Raw genomic sequence first — 26,157 nt, forward strand, 5'->3', positions numbered from 1 at the left:
AACACACTGTCATTCTTTGCACTATAACTCGGCTTCTAATGAAACAAATGTCATAAACAGTTGACACAACACTAATGAAGGTTGACGCTTTCAACAACAAAAAGATACAACAGGTGGCACCGCTAGTTTCTTCTATTTTCAAAAAAGTTCCTTTCTTTTTGGATTGAGGATGCACTCTGGAATCAGAGATAGTTGTTGGAAGTTTTTTCACTTAGTTATACTATAAATTAAAGATGACAAGAAATTATATTCTTGATTTAATACTTTATCCAAGTGCAAGCAAACGAAGTTTGTGCCTGAAGCTGAAGTATTTAAAGGACAGTGTAACTTGTATATGGAAGCTAATGACTTCACAATATTTGCCTTAGTATTCCATAATGCAAAGCACATATCCTTACGGATATATATTATGCTATCCATTATGGGAAGGGTCATGACTTCTACATTACTTCAACTTTTGTGTCACCTCTGGGTCTGGCTCCCACTGATGAGACCTCAGTAAAGGTCGTAACCAGTCTGGGTAGTGACCCTTCCCATAATGCAGAGCATTATTCATGTCCGTAAGGATATGTGCTTTGTATTATGGGATACTAAGGCAAGTGATGTGAAGTGATGGGATATTAAGGCAAGTGATGTGTATATACGAGTTGCCCTATCCTGAAAATACTTCAAGTGTAAACTTTGTTTGCTTACACTTGGATTAAATGCCTCCGTAGTGCAATTGGAAGAATGACAGTAGTTGCATCCTTTGATTGAAAAAGGCCTGAGTTCGATTCCTATCATGACGGGAGGAATCTTTATATGGACTTTTTCAATTGAAGGTGAATTAGCCGATCTCATACGAAGGTAGCAGGGTTTTTTCTCCCAAAAACTCTAGTTTTTCATCCCGCATACAGACAAATCACCCTTCAGAACATGCAATTTACAGACAAAAAATAATTGTTGTGGTGGTGGTTGGCAGTAGTTGGCGCTGATGTAGTTGATTGGTAGTAGAGGTTCGGTAGTGGTGGAGATGGAGAGTTGTACAGTGGGTGTCCTCCCGTGATGAGTCTTCGGACTCCTTGGAGGTGTCACGAATAATAATGATAATAAAGGATTAAACCAATAATATAATTTCTTGGCAACTTTAATTTATAGTATAACCAAGTGAGAAAACTTCTGACAAGAGCATCCATTTTTATTCTTTTTTACATAATTGGAAATGCTGATCTACAGATCAAACATAGAACTTTTTCATACTATTTCAGGCCTACAGTAACTGGAGTGGTGGTCTTGCACCAACTACTGAAATCCATCTCCCACTTAAAGACGTTTACAAACATTTGTGTCCATTTCAGGATTGAAACCTGCATTTTGTAATGTACCCACTCTCCAATCAGCTGATTGGAAAGTGGGTACATTATCCACTTGACCAACCAAGACAATTTGGCATTTTCTCTGAAGAATGTGGATACCATACCTCAACCTTTGCTTGTATTATTTTATATCGAACTAGTTTCCTCCAGCCCTGAAAGGCCATTTTCTTGGGGAATACAGTACATGCCAACCATTGCAAACTCTAGAGACCAGAGAAATACTTTGTTATAGAACAAAGTTTGATATAGTGAACGCAGCAATAAAAAGACATCTCTCCCTTCTCCCAGACACTCCATTTCCAACAAAGGTAGCAGTAGCTTTGAGCATAGAGATCGGCTGGTCAGACCAAGGTTAATTCAAGGGAATTCTTCCAATATATGGTAAGCAAGAGGAAAAATAATTATAGCAAGTTGACACTGGTGGGTAGTCAATGGCAGCTGAGTGACCTTCATGGAGGGTGTAATAATAATGAAAGGAAATCATAACTGATGACTTGACACAAAGAATGTTAAGGAATCCTACATAGTCACATGAAATGAACATGAAAAAGTACATTTGTAAATAGTAACAGCTAACAAATAAAGAAGCGAACTAGAAGAGTATTAAATTATAAAAATTAAAATTCAGAATTAACTTTAAATTTTAAATATTATATTAAATTAATGTCGTGTAGTCGAAATCATAGTTAACTAAATATGGGCATCTTACAGTTCAAATCAAAAATAACCTGAAAAATTAACAGCAATTAGTCAGCTGTATAATGGTAACTTTCTATTTGAAGGAGGGAGAAGACACAAGTGATGAGCAGCCAGCCTGCATTAGTTAGCTTTGATAAGAGAAGAACCGATTGGCAGCTTGTGTGTACAATTGAAGTTCTTAATTGGACAGAGACCATTAATCTCTATTAAATTAGCCTGCTTATTGGACAAAGTAAATTATACTAGACAAACTACGTTCTTATTTTAATCATTTTCCCAACCTTACCTATAAAAAGTTTGTGCTTGAAGTATCTGCGTGACTAGATAATCGTGTGTGTGTGTGTGTGTGTATCGGTTGTTGTCACATTGATTGCCTCGGTATTCTTTAACTATGCTGTGTACCAGAGTAGTTTAATAATATGGTGACACACAGCCTTATATTTCTACACTCCAAACTGTAACATATCATAATTATTAATATTAAAACTACAAACCCACTCATATTGTCCACAATAAGTCTATTCAGATCTTCCTGAAGGAAATTAACATGCAATACTCCATATGATTCTCCCCAACTTTGCCTCAGTTATCAACTGAAGATTAACAGTGAATCCACATGAAATATAATTTATAAATTAAACAATAGAGTCACAAGAAAAAGAACCCCAGCACACCACTGCTTACTTTCCTTTATTTTTTGAGACACTGCTCCATCATATACAACTTGTTAGTATTTTTCAGAAAGACATTGTCCAGCTAACCAATCTGTTTCCAGTTCCATCTTCTTAACTTGTACACCAACCTGTCATATGGTAATCTATTAAAAACCACAATAAGTAATCATTTAATAATAGTCCAAGAATATTGCTATATATGAATATCCCTTATCCAACATGTTTCTCCGTCTATCATAAAATGCAAGTAGATTGCTAAAGCAAGACCTAATGTCCATCCTAATGACCAAGAATCTTATGTCCATCAATCCAATCTTTTATTCGTAACCAATTTCTCCACTGTCCTGACCACAGCTGCAGGTATAGATTGGTCTGTAATTGGAAATTTCTGTACTAAATCCATGCTTATGAAATGGAAATATTTTACCTTCCTTCCATTCTTTAGGAACCTTTCTCACTACAAGACTCATTGTCTGTCATTTGGTATATCCTCGACCTGGTTGCTTAATGAGTCTAGTAGTGAGAAAGGTTCCTAAAGACTGGGGGAAAAAAAATTCCCACTCTTTCGGAACCTTCCTCACTACAAATCTCGTTAAGCAACCAGGTCGAGGACATATCAAACTCTTTTACACATCTGTGATGTGTGCGGATATGTCATCCATTCCCACTGCTCTTATTAACATGTAACCCAATGAACACTTGGTATGCCTGTGACTACTCTTTCACCTATAATTACCCTATTATTTTCCTCCTGTCTAGGTGTTGCATAGCATGATTTACGTTGGTATAATGCATAGTGCTAAAGTACTCATTAAATAATTCTGCTACATCCTTTGCTATGGTCACTACTGGCATAATCTTTGCCTCTTTATAAGGGCTTGATAAGACCTCACTTGGACCATTCCATTCAGTTTTGGTCTCCTGGTTTGCATGGTGATTCTGATTGAGTGGGGAGAGAGAGAGTGCGCAAAGGAGAGTGTCAAAAATGATATCAGGATTGTGGAATACAGATTATGAAGACAGATTGAGAATTCGTAGGATGCAGACACTAGCAAACAGGAGAAAGAGGGGTGATATGATTGAGACTTACAAACTTCTGAAAGGAGCATACAGAATTTCAGTAGATGGAATTTTTGATTTTATGCAGGGTGTGGAAAGGACGTAAGAGCATCCATGGAGGTTGAGAATGAATGCTGTCAAGAAGGGGGTTAGGACTAGATTTTTCTCTCAGTAGTGGATGTTGTTTGTGTGTGTAAGTAGCATGAATGACAGCTGATGTCATTCATCTACTTGCATACCCTTACAGGTATGACAGGTCTCTCTTAATGATAATAACTATCTACCAATGTCATCCTTCCATAACTATTCTTCCTTTTGCTTGCCAATATTTATCTTTTATTGATTGGCCAATTTCCTGTCACGCTGCCCATTTTCTTTCTTTACCCTGCTTTCTAGCATGCATTTTATATCCCTTGTGCAACTATCTTATCACCATCAACTGTCTTGTGTGCCCCCCCCCCCCTCCTGTTCATAACATCTTTTCTAACACCACTTGCCATTGTTCATCCATTTCACTTGTACTCTTCATCACTTATTTTTAACAGCATCAAAACACCAAATGAACTATTTTATAAAAAGATGTTTTATTAACATGCTTATTTATATTTTGCTGAATTTTGAATCGGCATCATCAGAGCATAACACAGTATGCGTATGCAACAGCGAATAAGTGAAAAAATATAATTGTACTGAACAGAAGATCTGAAGTCCTACTTTGCCACCGGCTAATGTTGTAAAAAAAAAAAAAAATTATTGGACGTTGTTCTTAAGATAACAGTCTCCCAAATTTCTGGTAAATTAATGTAATCATATTTGTTCAAGTTCAGAGAATTCTTCATAGCCATGGCTGACTCAAATAATAATCTTTCGGGTCTGTAACGACTTCTAAATAGCACATTAGTATTCTTCCATCTAATCCTCTGTGAAGGGATGTCCAAAGTGTGGTCTGCCAGTCTGCCAAAAGAAATCATCAAAAAAAAAATAATAATAATAAAATCAATTCATGTGAAACTACCCTGCATTTATGAATTACGAAAAATCCACAAATCTCATATCCTCGTACACCCTAAAGTTGATAGCATAGATAGTCTCACATAAACTTGCCGAACAGTTAGCCAAGTCTCTTGTCTCCCTTAATGGCAACTCCTCTACTTTTATAAAAAAAATTCAGCCCATTTCAAATCACTAGTTAAAAATTCATATCCTTAAAAATTCAGACATAATGGTTAATTTTGATGTCACCTCTTTATTTACCAATGTGCCATTAATAGACACTCTTGATTTGATCACGTCTAAAATCCTTCCCCTGATATCTTTGAATTATTCAAATTTACTATGTATGCAGGTTACTTTACGTGGGAAGGAAAAATCTACAAACAGATTAATGGTATGGCTATGGTCCCCCCCCCCCCCCCCTTTAACAAACTTTTACATGGAACATGTTGAAAACAAAGTACTTACTACAAGCCCTAGTATTGTTATGCTATATTGATGATGTGTTTGCCATTTGGCCCCACGAACAAGATACTTTGGATGCATTTATCACCTACCTAAGCAGCCAACACCCCAAAATCCACTTCACAGTAGAAAAATAATCTAATAACTGTTTATATTTTCTTGACACATTAGTCACCTGTCTTTCAGATGTATAACTATCGTTTTCCATTTACAGAAAGCCAACACACAGGAAGACATCTACATAAACAATCACATCATCATCCAGCCCAACAGTATGGTATTTTAAAAACACTTACACACAGAGCCATTTGTTTTAATGATGTAGCTCTGTCCATGGAACTCAAATATCTGTCATGGCTACAATCCCTACAAAATAGATAAAATGCTATTTATAGCCTCGTTACTTCTCCTTTCTCTAATACACAGGAACACAACAATACCATTTCTGGTCCCTATGTTAGAGGTACATCAGATAAGATAGCCAATGTACTAATGAAACATGGCCTTCGGCACCACATTCAAACCTCATGTTAAATTAGCAACTCTGATTCACTAGCCTAAGGATAAACTTCACCCTCTGGAACACCCCAGAGTGTATGAAGTTCCTTGTGACTGTGACTTGGCCTACTATGGGCAGACAGGAAGATCTGTTAACATCTGATAGGATGAAAATAAAAAAAATATGTTTGCTATCATTATTATGGCAAGTCAGTACTGGCAGACCATGCTTTGGACACCTCTTCACACAAGATTAGATAGAAGAAAACTAATGTGCTATTCAGAAGTCGTTACAGATCCAAAATATTATTTTATGAGTCAGCCATGTCTATGAAGAATTCTCCGAACTTGAACAAATATGGTTGCATTAATTTTCCAAAAATTTGGGAGACTGTTATCTTAAGAGCAACTCCCACATAGCTGTAATTTTTTTTTTTTTTAACAACATTAAAGGGTGCTAAAGTTGGACTTTAGATCTTTTGTCTGGTACAATTGTATTGTTTCACTCACTCACTGTCACCATACACATGATGTGTTGTGCTCTGATGATGCTGATTGGAAATTCAGCAAAATATAAGCAAGTTAACAAAACATCTTTTTATAGAATAGTTCATTCGGTGTTGTTAATACCATTAAAAATAAGTCATGAATAACTGTCAACTCCTACTCTTTGCTGAACTCTTGGCATACAGTTGTGTATTGCTTGTTTCAGATGCTTCCTAATCAATTCCCATTCTCTCTCTCTCACAATCCATGATATTGACGCTGGTTGACTTTGGTGCTTCTCGTAATCGTCCACATATATTCCTTCTTGACAGCAGGCTTTTCCTGTATGATGACCTCCCATACTAGTATTTCATAATAATATTATTAAAAACCATTTTAACACTTTAATAGTTTTGTTTACTGCTCACTGAGCTATGACTAAAACACATGAAAGTGTAACTCATGCTGTTTGACTCCTTTTGTTAATATTTGAATGTTGTAACCAATTCTTTTGTTCTCTCCTGAATGATGCTCATGTTACAGTAAGCAAAATATACAGGAGTCGTAAATAAATTCTAATTTCTTATATATGTGTTAACATGTATAACACATGTCTAATTTCTTATACATGTTAACATATGTATTACACTATTATTTAAAATAAAGAGCCAATAGGCTTCATTTCGGCAATGGTACGCTAGTAGTCGCCGATACTTTTATAGTTACTATATTCGGCATGAAACTCTTTGATTCCGATCTTTGAGTTTCTTATTTGGTTTTGAAACAATGTGGGATTTAATATCCCCTTAATTTAAAAAAAATATTATTACACATTTCACAGAATGGATGATTGAATTTAAATTTATCATGGTATAAGTGATGGCATCAAAAGCAAGACCTGAACTCTCTGAATCTAGAAATCTTATGTAATCTTGGTATTCTGTTATTAGCAGAACAGCCAGTCTGCCCAAAATAGCAAATTCAACATGAACAGTGTACTTGACAGACACCAAGCAAGGATAGCAGAGGCATTTTATCTACAGCAGATGGTAGGATTTGAAAGTAGTGCAAACACATTGTGTTTGCAGAGCATTCTTACTATTTGTTCAGAAGACTTTTTAATGTAGGATATGGAATCCTCTTCACGTCAGATAATAGTCTGTCTAAAGGATGATAATTATCACTTATTTTCTGGTTGGTGGGTTCTTTATATCCATTACAGCAAAGTAATTTATATTTTATTTAATTCTTCTTGTAGAAGGAAGACTTCCTTAGATGGAAAATTCAATATTGCCTGTAGAGTTATGGATTACTAAGGTATCCGAGAAGAGAAGACCACTGTTAAATTCAATTTTAATTATATACTTGATACAGTTTGTAAACAGAATAAACTCCTTATACAACTGATTTTCCTGAGGACATTATTAAATTGTTTAAATTTACCAACAATGCATGATAATTCACATGACAAAAAAATCATCTTGTAAAAAACTGAAGAATTTCTTTGAGAAGTATGTTTGTAAATAGAGAAACCATGTCAAAAAGAGACCACAATTTCACAGTCCAGCAAACAAATATCTCTAATTTCCTCTTTGAAGTCAATATCATTTTTTATGTAAGGTTAGCTGGTAAGCCAAAAGACAAACTTAGATAAATGCTAATCCAACAGTTAAATGTTGGAGTATTGCAGATAATGAATGGATAAATGGATTTACTAATGATTTTGCTGATAATTTATGCATGGTTAAATTAAGTATTGATTGATTAGAGAGACATTTAATGTTGTTTTATGAATATGTTACAGATCACTATTGAAAGTTGTTTTCACTAAATGTTTAATTGCTTTTCATTGCATTATTTTCTATAACCTTATTAAAGCAATTCCAGAGAATCATATCATTAACTTACAGAACTGCTTTGGTATTCCAGTGTTGTTGTATCTGTTTGCTTGGAATATACTGGCATTGCTGTGGAACCCAATATTGGTATGTAAGAATTAATATAAAATTTAAATTATCACAAGTTTTGATTATCATTAATGCGTTTCTAAATAAAATTCTTTAAAAGTGTAATAAGAAGTCATAAATGCAGTGCAACAATTCACTTTGTGACAAACTCATAGACATTTGCAAATAAAGAAACCATGGAGTTATTACTCTCATTATAATAAGACCTCCATGGAGTTTTACTCATCACAAGAGAATCTCATCTCAAACGCAGTGCTTAACACAGTGCTTATCAAATTATGTCTTAAAGTCATCACTATTTTTGCATTTGTCACTCTCATGCAATGCATTCTACTCACCAACCACTCTCCACATAAAAATCTCTGCCTCATTCCTTTGCTCACAGCCCCCTTAAATCACTTCCAGGGATGGAAACTTTTTCTTCAGCCCCTGTCTCCATTTATTCTATGAAAAATCTCTTCTGGATTAAGGTGACAAAACACTTGACCAATTTATGTCTCAGTCATACCACCTCTATTTATGCTCTGCATATTCCAGCACTTTTGCTGTCCTTACCAACTGAGTCACTCTCCTGACCTGCTCTTTGTACTCTTCATGCAACTAGGTATTACCATTTATGCTGCATCCAGAGTGCTTTCTTTTTCCAAAAATTCATGCTTAATCTCCTCATTCATAGATTTAACACATTTACCATATTCAATCTTTTGATCCTCAGAATACATTCACACACTGATGCTGTTAAGTATCTCTTTGTCAGTTACCAAACAACATTTCTTTTCTGCTCTACTCCTTATTCCATGCTGTAGCTTCAAGCTGTCTCCTAACTGCTTTGGTATTCCAGTCCTTTTAATATCCACCATCATATTCACCATCCTTTTAATACCCAGCATATTTACCAACCTTTTAATATCCACCATCATATTTACCATCCTTGTAATTCCACACATATCTTTTCTTCATAGAAGTCTTTATATGGTTGGCCACAACCCAGGTGATCACTTCATGATCACTCTCACCAACTGAAGGGAAGTGCAACACTCCACTTACAATCACATTCTCTGATGAAATGAACAGATCTACAACTCATGATCTTTGCATGACCTCTTTTACATACTTACTAAGATAGTCATCTCTCAATAATTCAAGAAATTCGTTTTCCTTATTCCCTGAATGATATCTCTTTATTCCAATCTATACTGCCATAATTAAACTCCATAATAATCACCCTGACCTATAGGAACATCCATCTAAATATCTCTTCCTGTCAACCACCACCATCTCACACCATAGTACTCCAAAATCATTGCCGCTATAGCCCTCTTTCATGTCTATCTTATGAGGATATAATTCCCCTGCTGTCATCAGTAGCACTCCCTCTCCTTGCTATCCTCACAAAAAGCACTCTACCCTTCTATTTCTATTCCCATCAGGATATCATCCTCATTCAACCATGTTTCACTTATCCAACAAATTAACTCAATCAGTGAGACAGTTTCATTTCCCTTATTTTGGATACTCCTGGCTTTTGTAAATAAACACAGCAATTCACTTTTATGTCTATAATCAGTTCTACCCAAGTCCTTCCCATTCCATTCCTATGTTGATCCTCCCAATACTCACATTCACTTCTTCTTTCAACACCCGCTCTCTCTCTCTCTATGCCGTCTCCCTGTTTCCCCCCTCCCCCATTTCCTTTTTCCTGTTTCATTTCCATCGTTCTCTCTCTCTCCATCTCTCACTATACTATTAACAAATACTTCAATCTCATATGTTCCGCTCTCTTAATCCTTCACTTCACCTCTTACTTCTTCTGATCTCTTGCTCCTATCACTCACTGCACTCTTTCTGGCAACTGTTTATTCAGTTCACTGACACCAAACCCATTCAAATACAATACATCACTTTTGTATAAATCCATTCTTCCCTCAGATACATGTCAAACATCCACAAACAGCCCACTGCTCTTCCAGCATACCATTTATGATTCTCACGCTCCTTTTCAACTCCTCATAACATACCTTGGCAACATACTGACAACCTTTCCTACTAATATATTATACTAATATAACCTTTCTTACTATACTAATATCTTTCACTCTCCTTAATAACCTCCTGATATCCATCCTCACATTCTCTTTATGCCCAACCAAATCATTTGTTCCCACAACCACCACTAATTCTCTTGCTCATTTCCTTTTGATATATAAAGCATGAATATTATTGCTCATTGCCTGTCTGGAAAGCAAATCTTCTGGACTCTATCATTAATGACACTTCTATTAATGGAATCTCAGAACACTGTTATTCTTTGGTCATTTATCATCTCCTTTTCTTTATTTTCCTTCATTCTCTCCTTTTGCACTCTTTCATTTCTTTCCACCAAATGTCTAATATCACTTCACTTATTTTTTTCATTTCATTTCTCACTTTGAACAACTTGTTGTTCAAATTTTGCATTCTGGCAGTTTTACTCTGTTGCTCTCATTTTCTTCCCCCCCTCTCATTCTGCTGTTCCTTTCTTCTGTTTACTCATTCCTACTTTCTTGTTTCTTCATTTGGACATTTCTTTCACTTCCTCAGTCTCACTCATTTTCATTTTGTTATTCACACAGTATTCTGCACCCACATTTATGCTAACTTTCATTCCTTCAGTCTGTTTCACATTGGATGATAACTTGTAGTCATCATCCAATGTGAACTAAGTACAATAACAAAATATTGTACTTAGTACAAATTCATACCTTCTCTCATCTCTTGTTCAGTCTCTCTACAAATATCTTTCACATTTTGCCATGCACACATAATGAACTCATGATATTGAACCATTCTTGAAAAGTATATGTTGTTCATTGCATTTGAATTTTGTGCTGATCTTATTCATACTGCCATTTTGTTTTGTTCAAGACGAGATTCAATTCAGTAGAACACGTTACAAATCCACAGAGCTGTCATCATACATTTAAACATTTAATCTAGTTATCAAAAATGAACAGTATTCTTCTAAAATTCAAGCAGTATCACCAGTTACTACACAAAATACAGTTATTTGTATCTTTACTGGCACTCTTTACTAATGATGGGGTACATTGAGGTCATTTAGTGGCTTTCCATTTTGATTCTAGTCTGCGTAGGGTACATACAGAGGATGTCATTCTTGCTCAGCTTCACATATGTCATAGTCATCTCACACACCCCCTGCTTTTGAGGGGGTGATCATGTGTGAGAGAGAGAGTTCTGGCATACCATCAATCATTACTTTAGTCAACATCATAATCTGTCTGAACCCTATGCACTTGTATGCTCTATCAGATTATATATCACTCACCAAATTTTTCTTTGGTTTTTAAATTTTTACAGAAAATAAATATTTTTCACTGTTTATAAATATATGTATGTTATGTGTTATTTTTTATTTAATGAATGCTTTTGGTATGTAGTCTTTTAATATCTCTTTGTTTTTTTAATCTGTACAATTTTTTATCCCGTTTTTTCACTTGATTCGTATACCTAGCTTATACTTGTTTTTGTACCCCTTTTAAAGTTGATTATACATTTTATCTACACCTTTTACACTTGTTTATTTATCAAATTACTTTCACTTTAAATACTGTTAAGATCATGAGTGGCTCAGTATGACCTAAGTAGTCCTTGTGCAATTAAATTCCAAAACAATCAGTCAGTCTAAATTCCATGGATGATAGACAATATGATGTTTCTTGGAAGCAGTGATGCTGTGACATGTCATTCTTTTCAAGAAGATTAGTGATCACTGTCAAATTAATATTCTGTGGAAGAGAAGAAATAGATACTTATTTTCATTTAGCTTTGTACTAGATAATAAACTTTATTATTATCTAATTATCTTATTATTTAATAGCTGATATCTTTTGAAGACTGTCAATGAAAAGAGATTTCACCTTGGATGGATGGCTTATGGGAAAATGAGAGACATATTCAGAATTGACATCCCTATGAGTCTAAAAAGGAAAGCTTTCGACCAGTCATGCTTCCTGTCCTAACATATGGAGAAGAAAAATGGACTTTAACAGAAGTCCTAAACAAAAAGAAGAGAACAACACAGTATCAAATGTAGAGAAATATGCTAAAAATAACATTAAAAAATAGGAAGACAAATACCTGGTGTCATGGATATCATAAAATACATTAACCTGGCTAAGTGGAGATGGGCTGGCCATATTGCAATGCAATGATGGAAAATGAACTAGAAAAACAACAGCGTGGAACCCAATGGATGTAGCAAGAAGAGGAAGTTGGAGGGATGAATTGGAACAAGTTGCAGGAATGAGATGGATGGGAGAGGGAGAAAACTGAGTGACCTGGAAAACCGTGGGGGGGGGGAGACCTTCATCCAGCAGTGGACTGAACCAAAGGTTGAAGAGGAAGTAATTCTTATTTTAATTTAATCACACAGATGAGAGACTGTAAGAATTATAGATCCTTTATGTTATGTGTAGATTTGTAGTTAAGGAGAAAAAAGGATCTGAATATGTTTATTGAACAGCTGGATGTAGTCCTTTCAAAGAGATATATGAAGGAGGTTATTCCAGGTAACAGAGATAGATGAAATGAAAGAGAATGAGAAGATAGTTAGGTGAAGCATAGTAGTATAGACGTTGACCAGTATATGTTTATACTTTTCAAGGTTTAAAGAAAGTGAAGGATCAAACTGCAGAATAATTTTTACTTTTGAATGAGGAATAGATGCTTAAGTTTGAAAGTTTTTCCACTTGGTTATACTATAAATTAAAGATGCAAGAAATTATATTCTTGGTGTGTGGCTTAGTGATCTTCAAATCTTCAATGTGATCTTCTTAGTGATTATCAAATTCCTGACATGTACCCTCAAGGGGTGTAAAAGGATATGATAGTACTACATGAAAAATTTACATCATTACTATCCTGTCTTCAATATTCCTCCAAATCAGTCTGTTACTTGTCAAGACTCCAACATTATGAGATCTTATATTTCTATCACCTAAGGCACTTTGTACCGCATCAATCCACCTATATCTTAGTCTTCCTCTGGGTCGTTTTCCTGCCAACCTGGTAGCGAACATTTGTTTTGCTAATCTTTCCTCGCCCATTCTGTTTAAGTGACCATACTACCTGAGATTAGCTCTGTTAATGCATTCCTGGATGCTAACAATGTCAAGTTCTTTCCTAATATCCTCATTTTTAATATGATATTGCCATTGATGCCATCTGTTCATTCCTCTAATCTTTCTCTGGACTCTCATATCTGCGGTCTCTAGTCTTTGATCAAGTGTTTTACTTATGACCCAGCTCTCAGATCCATAAGTTAACACTGGTTTGAACACTGGCTTGTATACAACTAATTTAGTGTTCCAACTAATTTCTCTCTTATTCTATATGAATTTATTCAATTGACTTCCTATCATACCAGCTTTGTTAATTCTGTATTTACATGAAAGACTAAGTAGCTGAAATGTTTTACTTGTTCCACAGGTTCTCCGTTCACAACGCAGTTTACATTTTCAATGATTCTGCCTATTTTCATTGTCTTTGTCTTTTTATTGCCGACCTTTATTCCATATCTATTACAACAGTTATTCACTTTAGTCAGGGAATCTTGCAAACTTGTAGCGGATTTATTTAAAAGTATAACATCGTCTGCATAAAGCAAAGAGCCGACATTAACATCTCCAATTCTGATAGCATGTTTAATACCACTTTCCTTCATAATGTGATCCATATAAATAATGAATAACAGAGGGGATAATGCACATCCTTGTCTCACACCAGATTTAACATTAAACCATCCTCCTGTACTTCTTTCAATTCTAACTGCTGACTTACAACTCAAATAAAGACTAAGTATTGCTTGATATAATACCTCACTGACACCACACAACTGTAGCGTTTTGAATAGTTTCTCTCTTGGCACCTTGTTATATGTCTTTTCCAGATCGACAAAACTTAAATACAGATCTTTGTTATATTCCCACGCTTTCTCAACTATTTGTTGTAAAGTGAATATCTGATCCTGACAGCCTCTATTTGGCCAGAATCCAGCTTGTTCTTCACCAAGCTTTTCTTCCACAATTCTTCTCAACCGTTTCTCAAGTATACAGTAAGGAAATACCTCTGTAATTCTCACATTCAGTTTTATTTCCCTTTTTATATATGGGTACTATGAGAGCTCTACTCCAAGCATTCTGAATTCGTCCCTCTATCTAGGCCTTTTGAACTATGCGGTGCAGCCACTGTAAGACTTTTATACCACCATACTTCTACATTTCTGGTCGAATATTATCTACTCCTGCTGCCTTTCTACATTTCAAGCCTTTGATGGCTTTTTCTGCTTCAAGTATGGATATGTATTCCTGACTGTATGCCTGTTGAGTATTTTTTACCACTGTGCTATCACTGCTTGTTTCATTTAGCAATTTTTCGAAGTAATTACTCCATACTCCAAGGATATCTTTTTCTCCCATTTTCATGTCAACTTTATCATCTCTAACTCCTTTTACAGCACTCTTTCCTCCATTTCTATGCTTCTTCAAACGTCCAGAATATTTTGCCACCTTCTTGATATTTATTTTCTATGTTCTTACCAAAGTCCTCCCATGACTTTTGTTTAGCTAGTTTTACGGTGTTTAGCTTTCTTACATTTGTCTCTGTATTCTCTAGGAGCACAAGCTGACTTATTTGCCAGGAACTTTTGATATGCTTTCTTCTTTTCCTTCACTGCCTCTCTAACTTCCTGTGTCCACCATGGAGTTTTGATTTTTCTATCCTTGTAGACAACCTCACCATATGCCTCTCTGACTGAATCAATCATGGTTTTCTTCAAGGCTTGCCAATGAATATCCGAGGTTTGGTTCCTGTTCTCAAACTCTTTCATTTTTTCTTCAATAATCTTTGTGTATTTTAGTCTACAGTTCACATCTGAGAGCTGCTCAACTTTTATTCGCTTTAAAACTTTCTTACATGTTATTCTTTTCAATAGGAAATTCAGTTTTATCCTGCTGAAGACTAAATAGTGATCACTTCCAATTTCAAATACTCTGTATACTCTGGTGTCCTGCACCATGGAGAAAACATCACTATCAACAATAACATAGTCAAAGAGACTTTTCTTATTCCTAACCTCTTCTCTCCATGTGAATTTGTGCACATTTTTATTTTGGAACGTGGTGTTAATAATAACCAGTCCATGTCCTGAGCAGAAATCCAACAGGTATTTGCCATTATTATTAGCTTTTCTCTTTTCTCCAAATTTTCCCAAAATATTTTTGTATGTCTGACAATCATTTCCTACTCTGCTATTTAGATCCCCAACAAGGACCAAATTTTCCTTTTTCATTGTGTCAGTTGATTTTTCTAAAGCATCGAAAAATTCATCCACTTCTACCTTAGTAGAACCTTCTGTGATCTTAATGACCCTTCCCATAATGTATTGCATTATACATGTCTGTAAGGATAGGTGCTTTACATTATGGAATACTGAAGCAAGTGTGAAGTAATTAGGTTTTTATATGAGTTGCCTTGTTGTGAAGTTATTATTACCCAAACCCCATGGAGCTCATCTAGGAGGTCCTTTTATCAAACACACAGCTCATCATGCCATGCTTTAAACACACTCAAATTCTCTGCCGACACCACACTCTCAGGCAAGACATTCCAATCATTCACAACTTTGCGTGAAAAAAACCTGCTTCTCCCTTACTCTTCTTCTACTTCTTCTCTCTTCCATCATCTATGTGGATGAGTATGAGGTCGAATGAACTCTTTCCACTTCTGTCTGTCCTGGGAGAGTCCGAACAATTCTGTCCAGTTTGTTGTTGCTTATTGTGATTTGGTTTTCAGGTCCTCTTTTATTTTGTCTATCCATCTAATTCTGGGTCATCCTTTGGATCTTTTTACCTTCCATCATTGTATTCAGGGCTTTAGATGGTAGTCTTTCTGTTCCCATTCTGGCATGGCCAAACCATCGTAGTTTTTTTTTTTTTGGGGGGGGGGATTTTGTCTATTGTTATTTCTTGTTTTAGTCATTTCCTTATGTCTTCATTTCTTAGTCGATCCAGCAGAGATACTCCAAGTAATCTTCTTAGCCAACCCATTTCCGTAACTAATAATTTTTTCTCTTCAGCCTTTTTTTGAGATTCCAGCATTCACTTCAATAGAGGAGTATTGGAGTATTCTCAGGGCTCACATTGGTGAGTACGGACATGGCAAACCCGAGATACCCAAGCTAGACCTGATCTTACTTCATACAATATACACTTGGTATATCATATCTGGAGACTGGTCTTCTACTCTTCTTTCCCTCTACTCTCTCTTACTTCTTCCTCCTCCCCCCCCCCCACCCAGTGCTATTAGAGCAACTCGAGAACGAGGGGATGACTCTTTCCTCTCAAACTGTAGTTTCCACTATCTACTAAAAAAAGCGGCTGAATTCAGGTCAAGGAGTGGTGGTTGACACGACGAAAACTTCACCATTGAAACCGAATGAACTCTCCCCTACTCACACCCTCCTTATACAGCTTCCAGGGATGACCTCCTGGTTCTCCCCTGATCTCTCACTATTTTCTGTAGAACCTCTCCATCATTGATCCTATAACAACCCCTTACTTCTTGATAGGATAAAGGATTAAAGGATTGATCTTTACTTGGATAAAGGATTAAACCAAGAATGTTATTTCTTGGCATCTTTAATTTATAGTATAACCAAGTGGAAAAGCTTTCAACATCTCTCTCTAATCCAGAGCCTTTTAGTAATAAGGTATGGTACCTTTTGGCTACGTGTATATGGAAATATGACTTCTATATTACTTCAACCTTGGTATCACTTCTGGGTCTGCTCCTACTGATGAGACCTCAATAAAGGTCAGTTCTAGATCATGAAGACTTCTACCAAATTTTCCGTTGATCTTTTCAACCAAATTGCAGACTCTCTGTTCAAATTTGAATAATGTTACCTGGAATTGGGATATGCTTGGGAAGAGGCTTTCCTCAAAAGAGAAAAGTTAAAAGACCTGTATAAAGAGAGAGATGCTGGTCGTAACAAACCTAAACACAATGGTATAGAATGTAGCAACATCATTAGAAACATTAACATAGAGATAGAAGTGGAAAGTCAGAAACAAGTAGAAGAAAGAAATTTTAAGATAAGAACACAACAGCACCTAGCAGACAGCTCTTCAGCTGCCTTCAATAGACAATTCACTAAATTCTGCAAAGAAAGGACTATCACTCACATCTTCATTGAAGTTGAGGACATGTCCACCACTTAAGACATCGTTGATCCTTTCAGAACTCTACAATAATACTGTTGCAAATTATAACTCTTGGAACATTAATGGCTTTCCTGTTCATATACATGATGGGCTTGACAGACCCATTACAACATCTGAAGTTACCTCAGCATTCTAAAGAATGCTAGACAAGAAAATTCCCAGGACCTGATGGTCTGGGGATAGAACTTTACTGTGAGGCCTGGGATTTTATCTTCCTATTCTAGTTATACTATTTAATTCTTTTCTCTTGTCAGGACACATACCAAGTGAATTTGTAGCAAGCCGTACCATCCTCATTCCAAAATCTAATAGAGATCACACCTTAATCAGCTGGAGACCTATTTCTCTATCTAATACTGACTGCAAGATATTTTTCTGCATTATCAATAACAGTATCAAAGTGGGAATGAGATACATAATTAAAAGGACACAGGTATATGGAGTTCCTGGCTGAGCAGTAGAATTTAATCTGTTTCTGCTACATGATCTAATCTGCTTAGTTAATACGAAAAAGCAGTTGATGGCAGTGCAATCAGTAGACCTTACTCAAGCATTTGATAATGTGCAGCATTCCTTTCTGTTCCACATCCTCCAGAAAATTGGTGTGGGTAAAAAGCTATTATCCGTTATCAAAGGAGCTATGCCAATTCAACTACCCCTCCTTGTAATTAGCACTTGATCTGCAAATCACTACTTGTAATTAGCACTTCAAAATTTGAACTCATGCAAATTTCTTAAAATTTGCTTGTAAAATTTTGTAAAATTCAAATTTTTTTTCTTCGTTAGTCCATTTTAACTGACTGTTTACAGTCAGAAAGACCATAACTTGGATTACGGTTACTTTTTGCTATTCGGGAATATATTTTGAACACAATTTTAATTAAAGCATTTGAAATCTATCAACACCCTGGTTTTTTTTTTGCGAATTCTTATTGAAAAATTAGTCCAATTGGCGGGCCAGATAAAATCATATCGTAGGCCGCATCTGAACCGCAGGCCATAGTTTGGAGACCCCTGTTCTAAAGCCATAGTACTCAAAACCTGCTTAGTTTTACATAATAAATATTACAGACATCACAGAAGCTGAAGAAAAGCAATTATATAGAAGCCTGTGTAATTTGTTTGGTCCAGCTGATACCAAGAAGTTAAAAAGGAATTTTTTCAACTATCAAAGAAGCATAGAGGATTTGGACTTCCAGTTGTAAAATTCTGATATTTAAGCAATACAGCTTCAAAATTCCATAAAATATTTCAGATCAATCGCACATGTGCAGACCTTCTCTGATACTACTTGGGTTTTCATCTGCCCCTGTTTGGAGTAAATAATTGTAAATGTCCAAAAGCTGAGATTAATCTGAAAACCACAATACTCTGTGCTTAACTCTAAGACTGCAAATCACTACTTGTAATTAGCACTTCAAAATTTGAACTCATGTTCAAATTTTGAAGTACTAATTACAAGTAGCGATTTCAAATGTTCATCAAATAAATTTGCCCTGTAACACTCCGGCAATGACATTCTTTTCATTAAAAAAAGTAAAATTTGATATAACAAAATCTTTAATCTGTTTTTCTGCAGTTGGGTACTGACAACAACACTTTGTTTTATAACTGAGGCCTGGGATTTTGAAGTTTCAAAGATACCCTAACAGGAGGGAGCTTGTTGGAGAACTGCATATATGGCTGCCTTCCATTCAATACCATCAAATGGAGGTACATTAACATCGGAGATCCAATCTGTGACATCTGTTACCGATTGGAAACAGAACATACATTCTACTGTTACACTCTTGCCCTGTGTATTTGGAACAGGGTTTGCAAGTTATTTTTTGCAGAACCTACCACCTGTCAGCAATGGGAAGTGAATTTTGATTTTTATAATTAATGAGTTAAAATACCAATTATGGAAGGTTAGAAAGAAACATGGATTTGAAAACCAGCAATATGTCCAAATGCTTTATAATATTGTATTGTGGAAATTTTATTTTTCAGTCAGACAATTTTTGTATTTAGAAAGAAGCATTCTAGGGTATATCAAACTTGACCAGATGGTATAGACCACCCACATTATGCAATATTCACCAGAGGGAGATAAAGTTCTTTCTGTTTTTGCTATGAGAGGTTTTTTAAATAATTCCATCGTCTGGTTGCCAAGTGGTTAGTGTATCTACTCTACACCCAAAAGGCTGTGGGTTCGAATTCTGCCATGGGCCTGGATGTTTGTGATTGTCTGTGAAATGGTAGTGGTTGGCTGTAGACAGTGGTGAGCTATAAGGGGCTCATGCGAGCCCTTTGTTAAATTTTTCTCAAATTTGCAAGTCCCTTGTTCTTCTTGTTTAATAATCTTGTAGAACTAGAAAATACCACTGCAGAATGTATACATGCTACTATAACTGCTACTTCATATGGATTTTCTGATAACTATTTAAAAAATCATCTCATTGTATTTTGTTCTGATGGAGCTAGTGTAATGTTAGGAAACAAATCAGGTGTTGCAATCAACCTTCCACAAAACTTTCCCAATATTGTGATTTAGCATTGTATAGCTCATCGTTTACACTTAGCATTAGATGATTAGACAATTGGATAAAAAAACATCAAGGGAATAAATCATTTTGAATTATTTATGGATAAATTATATGCTTTTTATCATTAATCACCAAAAAATCAATGAGAATTAAATACGATTGCAAAAGACCTTGTTATCGAAATTTTAAAGATCAGCCGTGTGTTTGGACCACGATGGGCAGCTTGCAGTTTACGAACGACTCTTGCTTTGTGGAGAAATTACCCAGCTTTACGTAAGCATTTTGCATCGAACGATAAATATAAGGGCTTATTAAACCAACTTCTCAATTTGTAATTTTTAAAACATCTAGCATTAATGATTGATATCCTACAGGAATTATCATATCCGTCAGAAGCTCTACAAAGTTGCAATATAAGTATTATAAGGGCTAAGTTAGTTCCTTTGTTTTTTTTTCTTTTTTTTTTTTTTTTTCGTGACGATGCGAGCCCTTTTTAAAATTTCCATAGCTCACCACTGGCTGTAGGGTATTAGATGATACAGCAGTAGATGATGTGGTTCACTGTAGTTGGTTGATTGAATGGTGAAGATGGAGAGTTGTAGAGTGGATGCCCTTCCTTGATGGTCTTTAGACTCCTTGGAGGTATCATGTAATAATGATAATTCAATGGGATCTTATAGTTAATTGCAGGGATGACTGGAGAGCAATCCCGGGCAGAGAAGGCTAACTCAGGGTGGTTAACACCTGGATATCAGTCATCTTTGCACTTTAGTTTCAATTTGTTTTTTGGCTGTTCATCTATTTGAGATTGGTGAAAAAGGAAAATTGGTAGCTTTAGCTATATGATGATACAAAAGAACTGAGGCCTTTTCTTTAGCTCTCATACTATCTATCTCCCTGGCTTTTCTTTCTCCTAATACTGTCGGACTCTCTTGCACTCCTATGTTAACTACTCTAGGCCTATGATGAGCATCCCTTTACATTTCACCTCAGTAAAGGTCAAAACCAGTCTGGTAGTGACCATTCTCATAATGCATAGCATTATACATGTCCGTAAGGATATGTGCTTTGCATTATAAAGCACTAAGGCAAGTGATGTGAAGTCATTAGCCTCTAAATACAAGTTGCCCAGTCGTGAAGTTACTTCGCATGCAAATTTTGTTTGCTTACACCTCAATAAAAGGTAAAACCAAGAATATAATTTCTTGGTATCTTTAATTTAGAAGTATAGGCTCAGACAGCTGATTAAAAGTTTTTATAGAAAAATGTTAAGAAACACTTGTTCAGTGGATTGAGTAATGCAACTTGTTAGATTTTCATTGTCATCATCGTCGGCTGAGCAATTCAGGTATAGGCTTTTTATGTACTGTTCCTGCTCTGCAGATGAAGTTGATCTTTCCACCTTAGTCTTAGACATCCATGGTCTCTTCTTCCTGTAGGTTTATATTTATATGCTAATTTGAGGATCCTATTGTTATTCATCCTTTCTATGTGGTGTAGCCAATTTTGCTGGCATTCTTCTATTTCTTGTATGATGTTTTTTGTATCTAATCGTTCTCTTATTTCTGTGTTTTTCTTTTTATCTAACCTAGTGAGTCCCAGGAGAGATCTTAGAAACTTCATCTGTGCTGATTCTAGTCTTTGTTTCTTTGTTTTAGAATCCAAGTTTCACTTCCAAACTTGAGAGATGGTTTAGAGATCATGTTATGTAATCTTAATTGAAGTTAAGGGGATAATAAATCCCGTATTATTTCACAGCTGGGTACGAAACACGGAGATCGAAATCTAAGAGTTTCATGCCGAAGAACTATCGGCGAGTCCAAGCGTAAGTCATCATTTGGGTAGTGCAACTCGTGTCAAAGGTGGAGCAAGTTCTGTCACTATCCTTAATATTTTCTCATAATGTAAAGCGCAACTCCTAGGAGATTTATTACTGTTTTACATTATGAGGAGAGGTCACTACCCAGACCGGTTTGTTTCAACCTTTATTGAGGTCTCATCAGTGAGTAGGTAGACCTGGAATATCAAGGTTTAAGTGAACCGAACTTGCATATATCCCTACTAACAAATTGCCAGACCGGTGTACCAATATATTATCATTACTATGATAAAGAGTCGAGGCTATTTTTCCGGCAACATAATTTAAGTTCAGGGGGTAATAAATCCCGTATTATTTTACAGCCAGGTATGAAACTCAGAGATCGAAATCTAAGCGTTTCATGCCGATGAATTATCGGTGAGTCCAAGCGTAAGTCATCTTGGGTAGTATCATAGTATCCTTGGCTCTTTATCGTAGTAATAATAATATATGGGTACACCAGTCTGGCAATTCGTTAGTAGGGATATATGTAAGTTCGGTTCACTTAAACCTTGATATTCCAGGTCTACCTACTCACTGATGAGACCTCAATAAAGGTCGAAACCGGTCTGGGTAGTGACCTCTCCTCATAATGTAAAACAGTAATACATCTCCTAGGAGCTGCGTTTTATATTATGAGAAAATATTACGGATAGTGACGGAGCTTGCTCCACCTTTGACACGAGTTGCCATAGTGTTGTACTACCCAAGTGATGACTTATGCTTGGACTTGCCACTAGTTCTTCGGCATGAAACTCTTAGATTTTGATCTCAGAGTTTCGTACCCGGCTGTAAAATAATACGGGATTTATTATCCCCTTAACTTAAATTATGTCGCCGGAAAAATAGCCTCTTGGCTCTTTATCGTAATCTTAATTGAGTTTCTTTAGTCATTTGTTTTCCAAAATTTCTTTTAATTATTATCATTACATGACGCCTCCAGGGAGTCCAAAGACTCATCAAGGGAGAGCACCTACTCTCTGTCTCTGCCACTCAATCCGCCGACTATACAACGAACCGCAACTACCAACATCTACACCAATGCCATCTACTGTCCGCCATCACTGCTACTAGTATTTTCACAGACAATTCAAACATCCATACCCACCTTGGATACAAATCCGCGGCCTTTTGGCTGCCATTCATTCTATTGTAAATTTGTAGTCTTGCTTCCAATTGTGAATTGTATTGCAAGATTATATTTCCCAAGTAGTTGAATTCTGTAACTTGTTCTATTATTTTATTGTTAGGCATAATTTTGACTTTTTGAATGGTGTTTCCACACATTGCCATAGTTTTTGTTTCAGAGATTTTTATTTAAAATTTTTTAGCTATTTCATTTAGATGGTTAGTTGCAATTTAGAGTTTATCTTCTGAATTTAAAATTAGTACTTGATCATCTGCATAAAGTATTGTATTTGGCTGTATTTTATTTGTTAGTTTAACTCCATCTTTGACAGTTGTTTTCCATTCTTTTAGGATTCTGTTTATATAAATGTTGAATAGGATGGGGATAAGCCACAACCTTGTCTTACTCCTTTATTTATAGTTATTATTATTACAGGTATCTCCATGGAATCAGTAGACTCATTGCGGGAGACCCAAACTATCAAAACAATATCTATCATGTCTCTTCTTGAATTCATTTACACACGAAGAACTCACAACTGAGTCAGGCAATGCATTCCACTCATTCACCATCCTCCAGGCGAAAAAACTCGTTCTCACACCCTTGTTAACTGCACTTTTCCTTAATTTCCAGGGATGACCTCTTGTTCTTTCATCACTATCACACAGCGGAAATATTTCCCCTGCATCAGTCTTATAAAAACCTTTTAATAATTTAAATGTTTCTATCATATCCCCTCTTCTCCACCTATCAACGAACCTCTGCAATCCACAAGCTTTCAATCTATCAACGTAGGGAGCATTTTTTACATCACTCACCAACTTAGTCACTCTCCTCTGAATCCTCTCTACAACCTCCTCATCTCCAAGGAATCCAGGTGCCCAGACCTGAGCACAGTAATCCAAATGTGGAAGTATCAGTACCTTATAAAGGAGAATGATAACCTCTTTATCTCTAGATGTTAGTGTGTTCTTCAATAACCAAGTAATCCTATGTGCAATCTTGGAAATCTTAGCAATGTGCCCTCTGAACTTCATCTCCCTATCCACGACCACCCCAAAGTCCCTAGCCTCATCATGTTCTTGGAGTACCATTCCATCAGTGTGGTGCACAGCTGGTAATCTTTTAACCCCAAAATGCATAACTTTACACTTTTCCACATTGAACTGATATCCATTATCTTTTGCTCATTTTGCCAGCTTATTTAAATCATCCTGCAAACTCTCAACATCAGCTTGATTTTTTATTGCGCTACCCAACTTTGCATCATCAGCAAACAACTGAACATCTCCCTTCAAACCATTTCCTATATCATTTATGTACAAATTAAACAATAACAGCCCAAGCACAGAGCCCTGAGGCACACCACCAGTCACCTGCTTCATCTTGGACTCTGCTCCTCCGTACACTACTTTTTGGTATATCTCCATGAGCCATTCTCTTATCCATATCCCCAGTTTAGTATCCATCCCCATTTGCTCTAATTTGCGCATCATTATTCCATGGGGTATCATGTCAAAAGCCTTAGCAAAATCCAGTAGTATCACCGTGTAGCCATTTCCCTTGTCCAACTCAGATGCCATTCTATTATAAAAAGTTAATAGATTGCTAAGGCAGGATCAACCTTATTCTGATCCACCCATTCTTGAATTCTATCTTTAACCAACTTTTCCAATACTTTTACCACCACTCCCAAGATGGTGATTGGTCTGTAATTAACTACCGCAGTCTTAGAGCTATGCAAAAGAACTACTTTGCTTCCACTCCCTAGGGACCATACCAGAGTTCAAACTTAAGTTAAATAACCAAGTAAGAGGTGTTGACAATTCCTTTGCACATTCACACAAGCCCGAGCTGATATTCCATCTAAACCTACAGCAGTGTTTGCTTTTAAATTCTGCAATATACTAAGCACCTCTGATTTATTAACTTCAATTCTCACATTAGTTATTGCTACAGGTACAGAGATATCCTCACTTGGGTGATAGACTTTTGAAAAGTGATCACTCAGTAACTCTTATATTACACCTGAATTGGTCACCTCAATACCATCAGCACTCACTAAGGTTATCCTTCCAAAGTCATTCTTCCATTTACTTGCCATATAGCGGAAGAACTCTTTCGGATTACCCTTAGGTTCTAGTTATAGGTTCTGATAATGTTCTATCTGCAAATTTGATGCAAATTTTTGTTTCTCTGTATAGACTTTTTATTGCATTAATTAATTGAGGAGGTATTTTATCATCTTGTAATATTTTCCAGAGTAGATTTCTGTTCAAGTTATATGCCTTTTCATAGTCAATAAATAGAAGAAAAGTGGGCAGATTAAATTATTTTCTTCTTTTTTCTATGATCTGTTGCATTGTGAAAGAGGCATCTGTGCATTCTCTCCTTCTTCAAAAACCACACTGTTCTCCTAAATAATTTTCTGTATATTTAATTAGTCTGTTCTTTAAAATGTTTGCATATAGTTTAGATTCTGTTCTTAAGAGAGTAATGCCTCTGTAATTTCCACATTTGTCCTTAGGATCTTTTTTGTGAATATTTATTACTGCTCCAGTTTCCCATTCTTTTGGGATCTTTTGATATTTCCAGATATTATTGAAGAGTTGAAGTAGGTTTTCTTTTAAGCTGTTTTCTGCATATTTAAAGAGCTCAATGCATATTCCATCCAGGCCTGGGTTTTTTCTATTTCTTGAGTTTTTAAAATTCTTTTCTAATTCTTCTGTTGCTATTTCTTCTATACTTTCTGTGTATTGATATCTTCAATTTTGTGAGTTTTGTCATTATTTTGTATTTCTTGTTTTTCATTCCACAATGTTTTATAGTGTTCTATGCAATCCGCTTTGGAAATTAGATTATTTCTTAATTGGTCATTTTCTGCTGTTTGCAGTTGCCTGAAAATTTTAAAACCTATTCTTCGTGGTCCAGTGATATCCTGCTCTAATAATTTAACATATTTACTCCACTCTTCTCTGCTTATACTTCTGGAATGTTTTATATTTCACATAGTGCTGTATTAATCACACTAAATTCAAAATTTGTTTCTATTCTTAAAAATAACTCTCTTTGTTGTATCATTTTACTTAAGCTGGTACAAAAAATGTGTTTTTAGAATAACAATTTTCGAAATTTTAGAAAAATCTCACCAACCTCCTGAAGCAC

At 35.8% G+C, this 26,157-nt stretch overlaps 1 protein-coding gene across 3 annotated transcripts in view; it reads left to right on the forward strand.

Annotated features, from left to right (window-relative positions):
* LOC150100462 (integrin alpha-PS2-like) overlaps positions 1-26,157 on the forward strand; it is a 511,813-nt gene that overhangs the window by 244,443 nt on the left and 241,213 nt on the right. For all 3 annotated transcript variants that reach the window (XR_016549302.1, XM_090403279.1, XM_090403280.1), the window contains exon 16: positions 8,159-8,214. Coding sequence is in view for 2 of the 3 variants with exons in the window: in XM_090403279.1 (XP_090259405.1) it covers positions 8,159-8,214 (56 nt within the window). In the remaining variant the exon portion in view is untranslated. The remainder of the gene's footprint in view (positions 1-8,158; positions 8,215-26,157) is intronic.

Source organism: Typopeltis vanoorti, chromosome 13, assembly GCF_054136105.1.
Source record: "Typopeltis vanoorti isolate ZY-2024b chromosome 13, IOZ_Tvanoo_1.0, whole genome shotgun sequence".
Classification (NCBI taxonomy): Eukaryota; Metazoa; Arthropoda; class Arachnida; order Uropygi; family Thelyphonidae; genus Typopeltis; species Typopeltis vanoorti.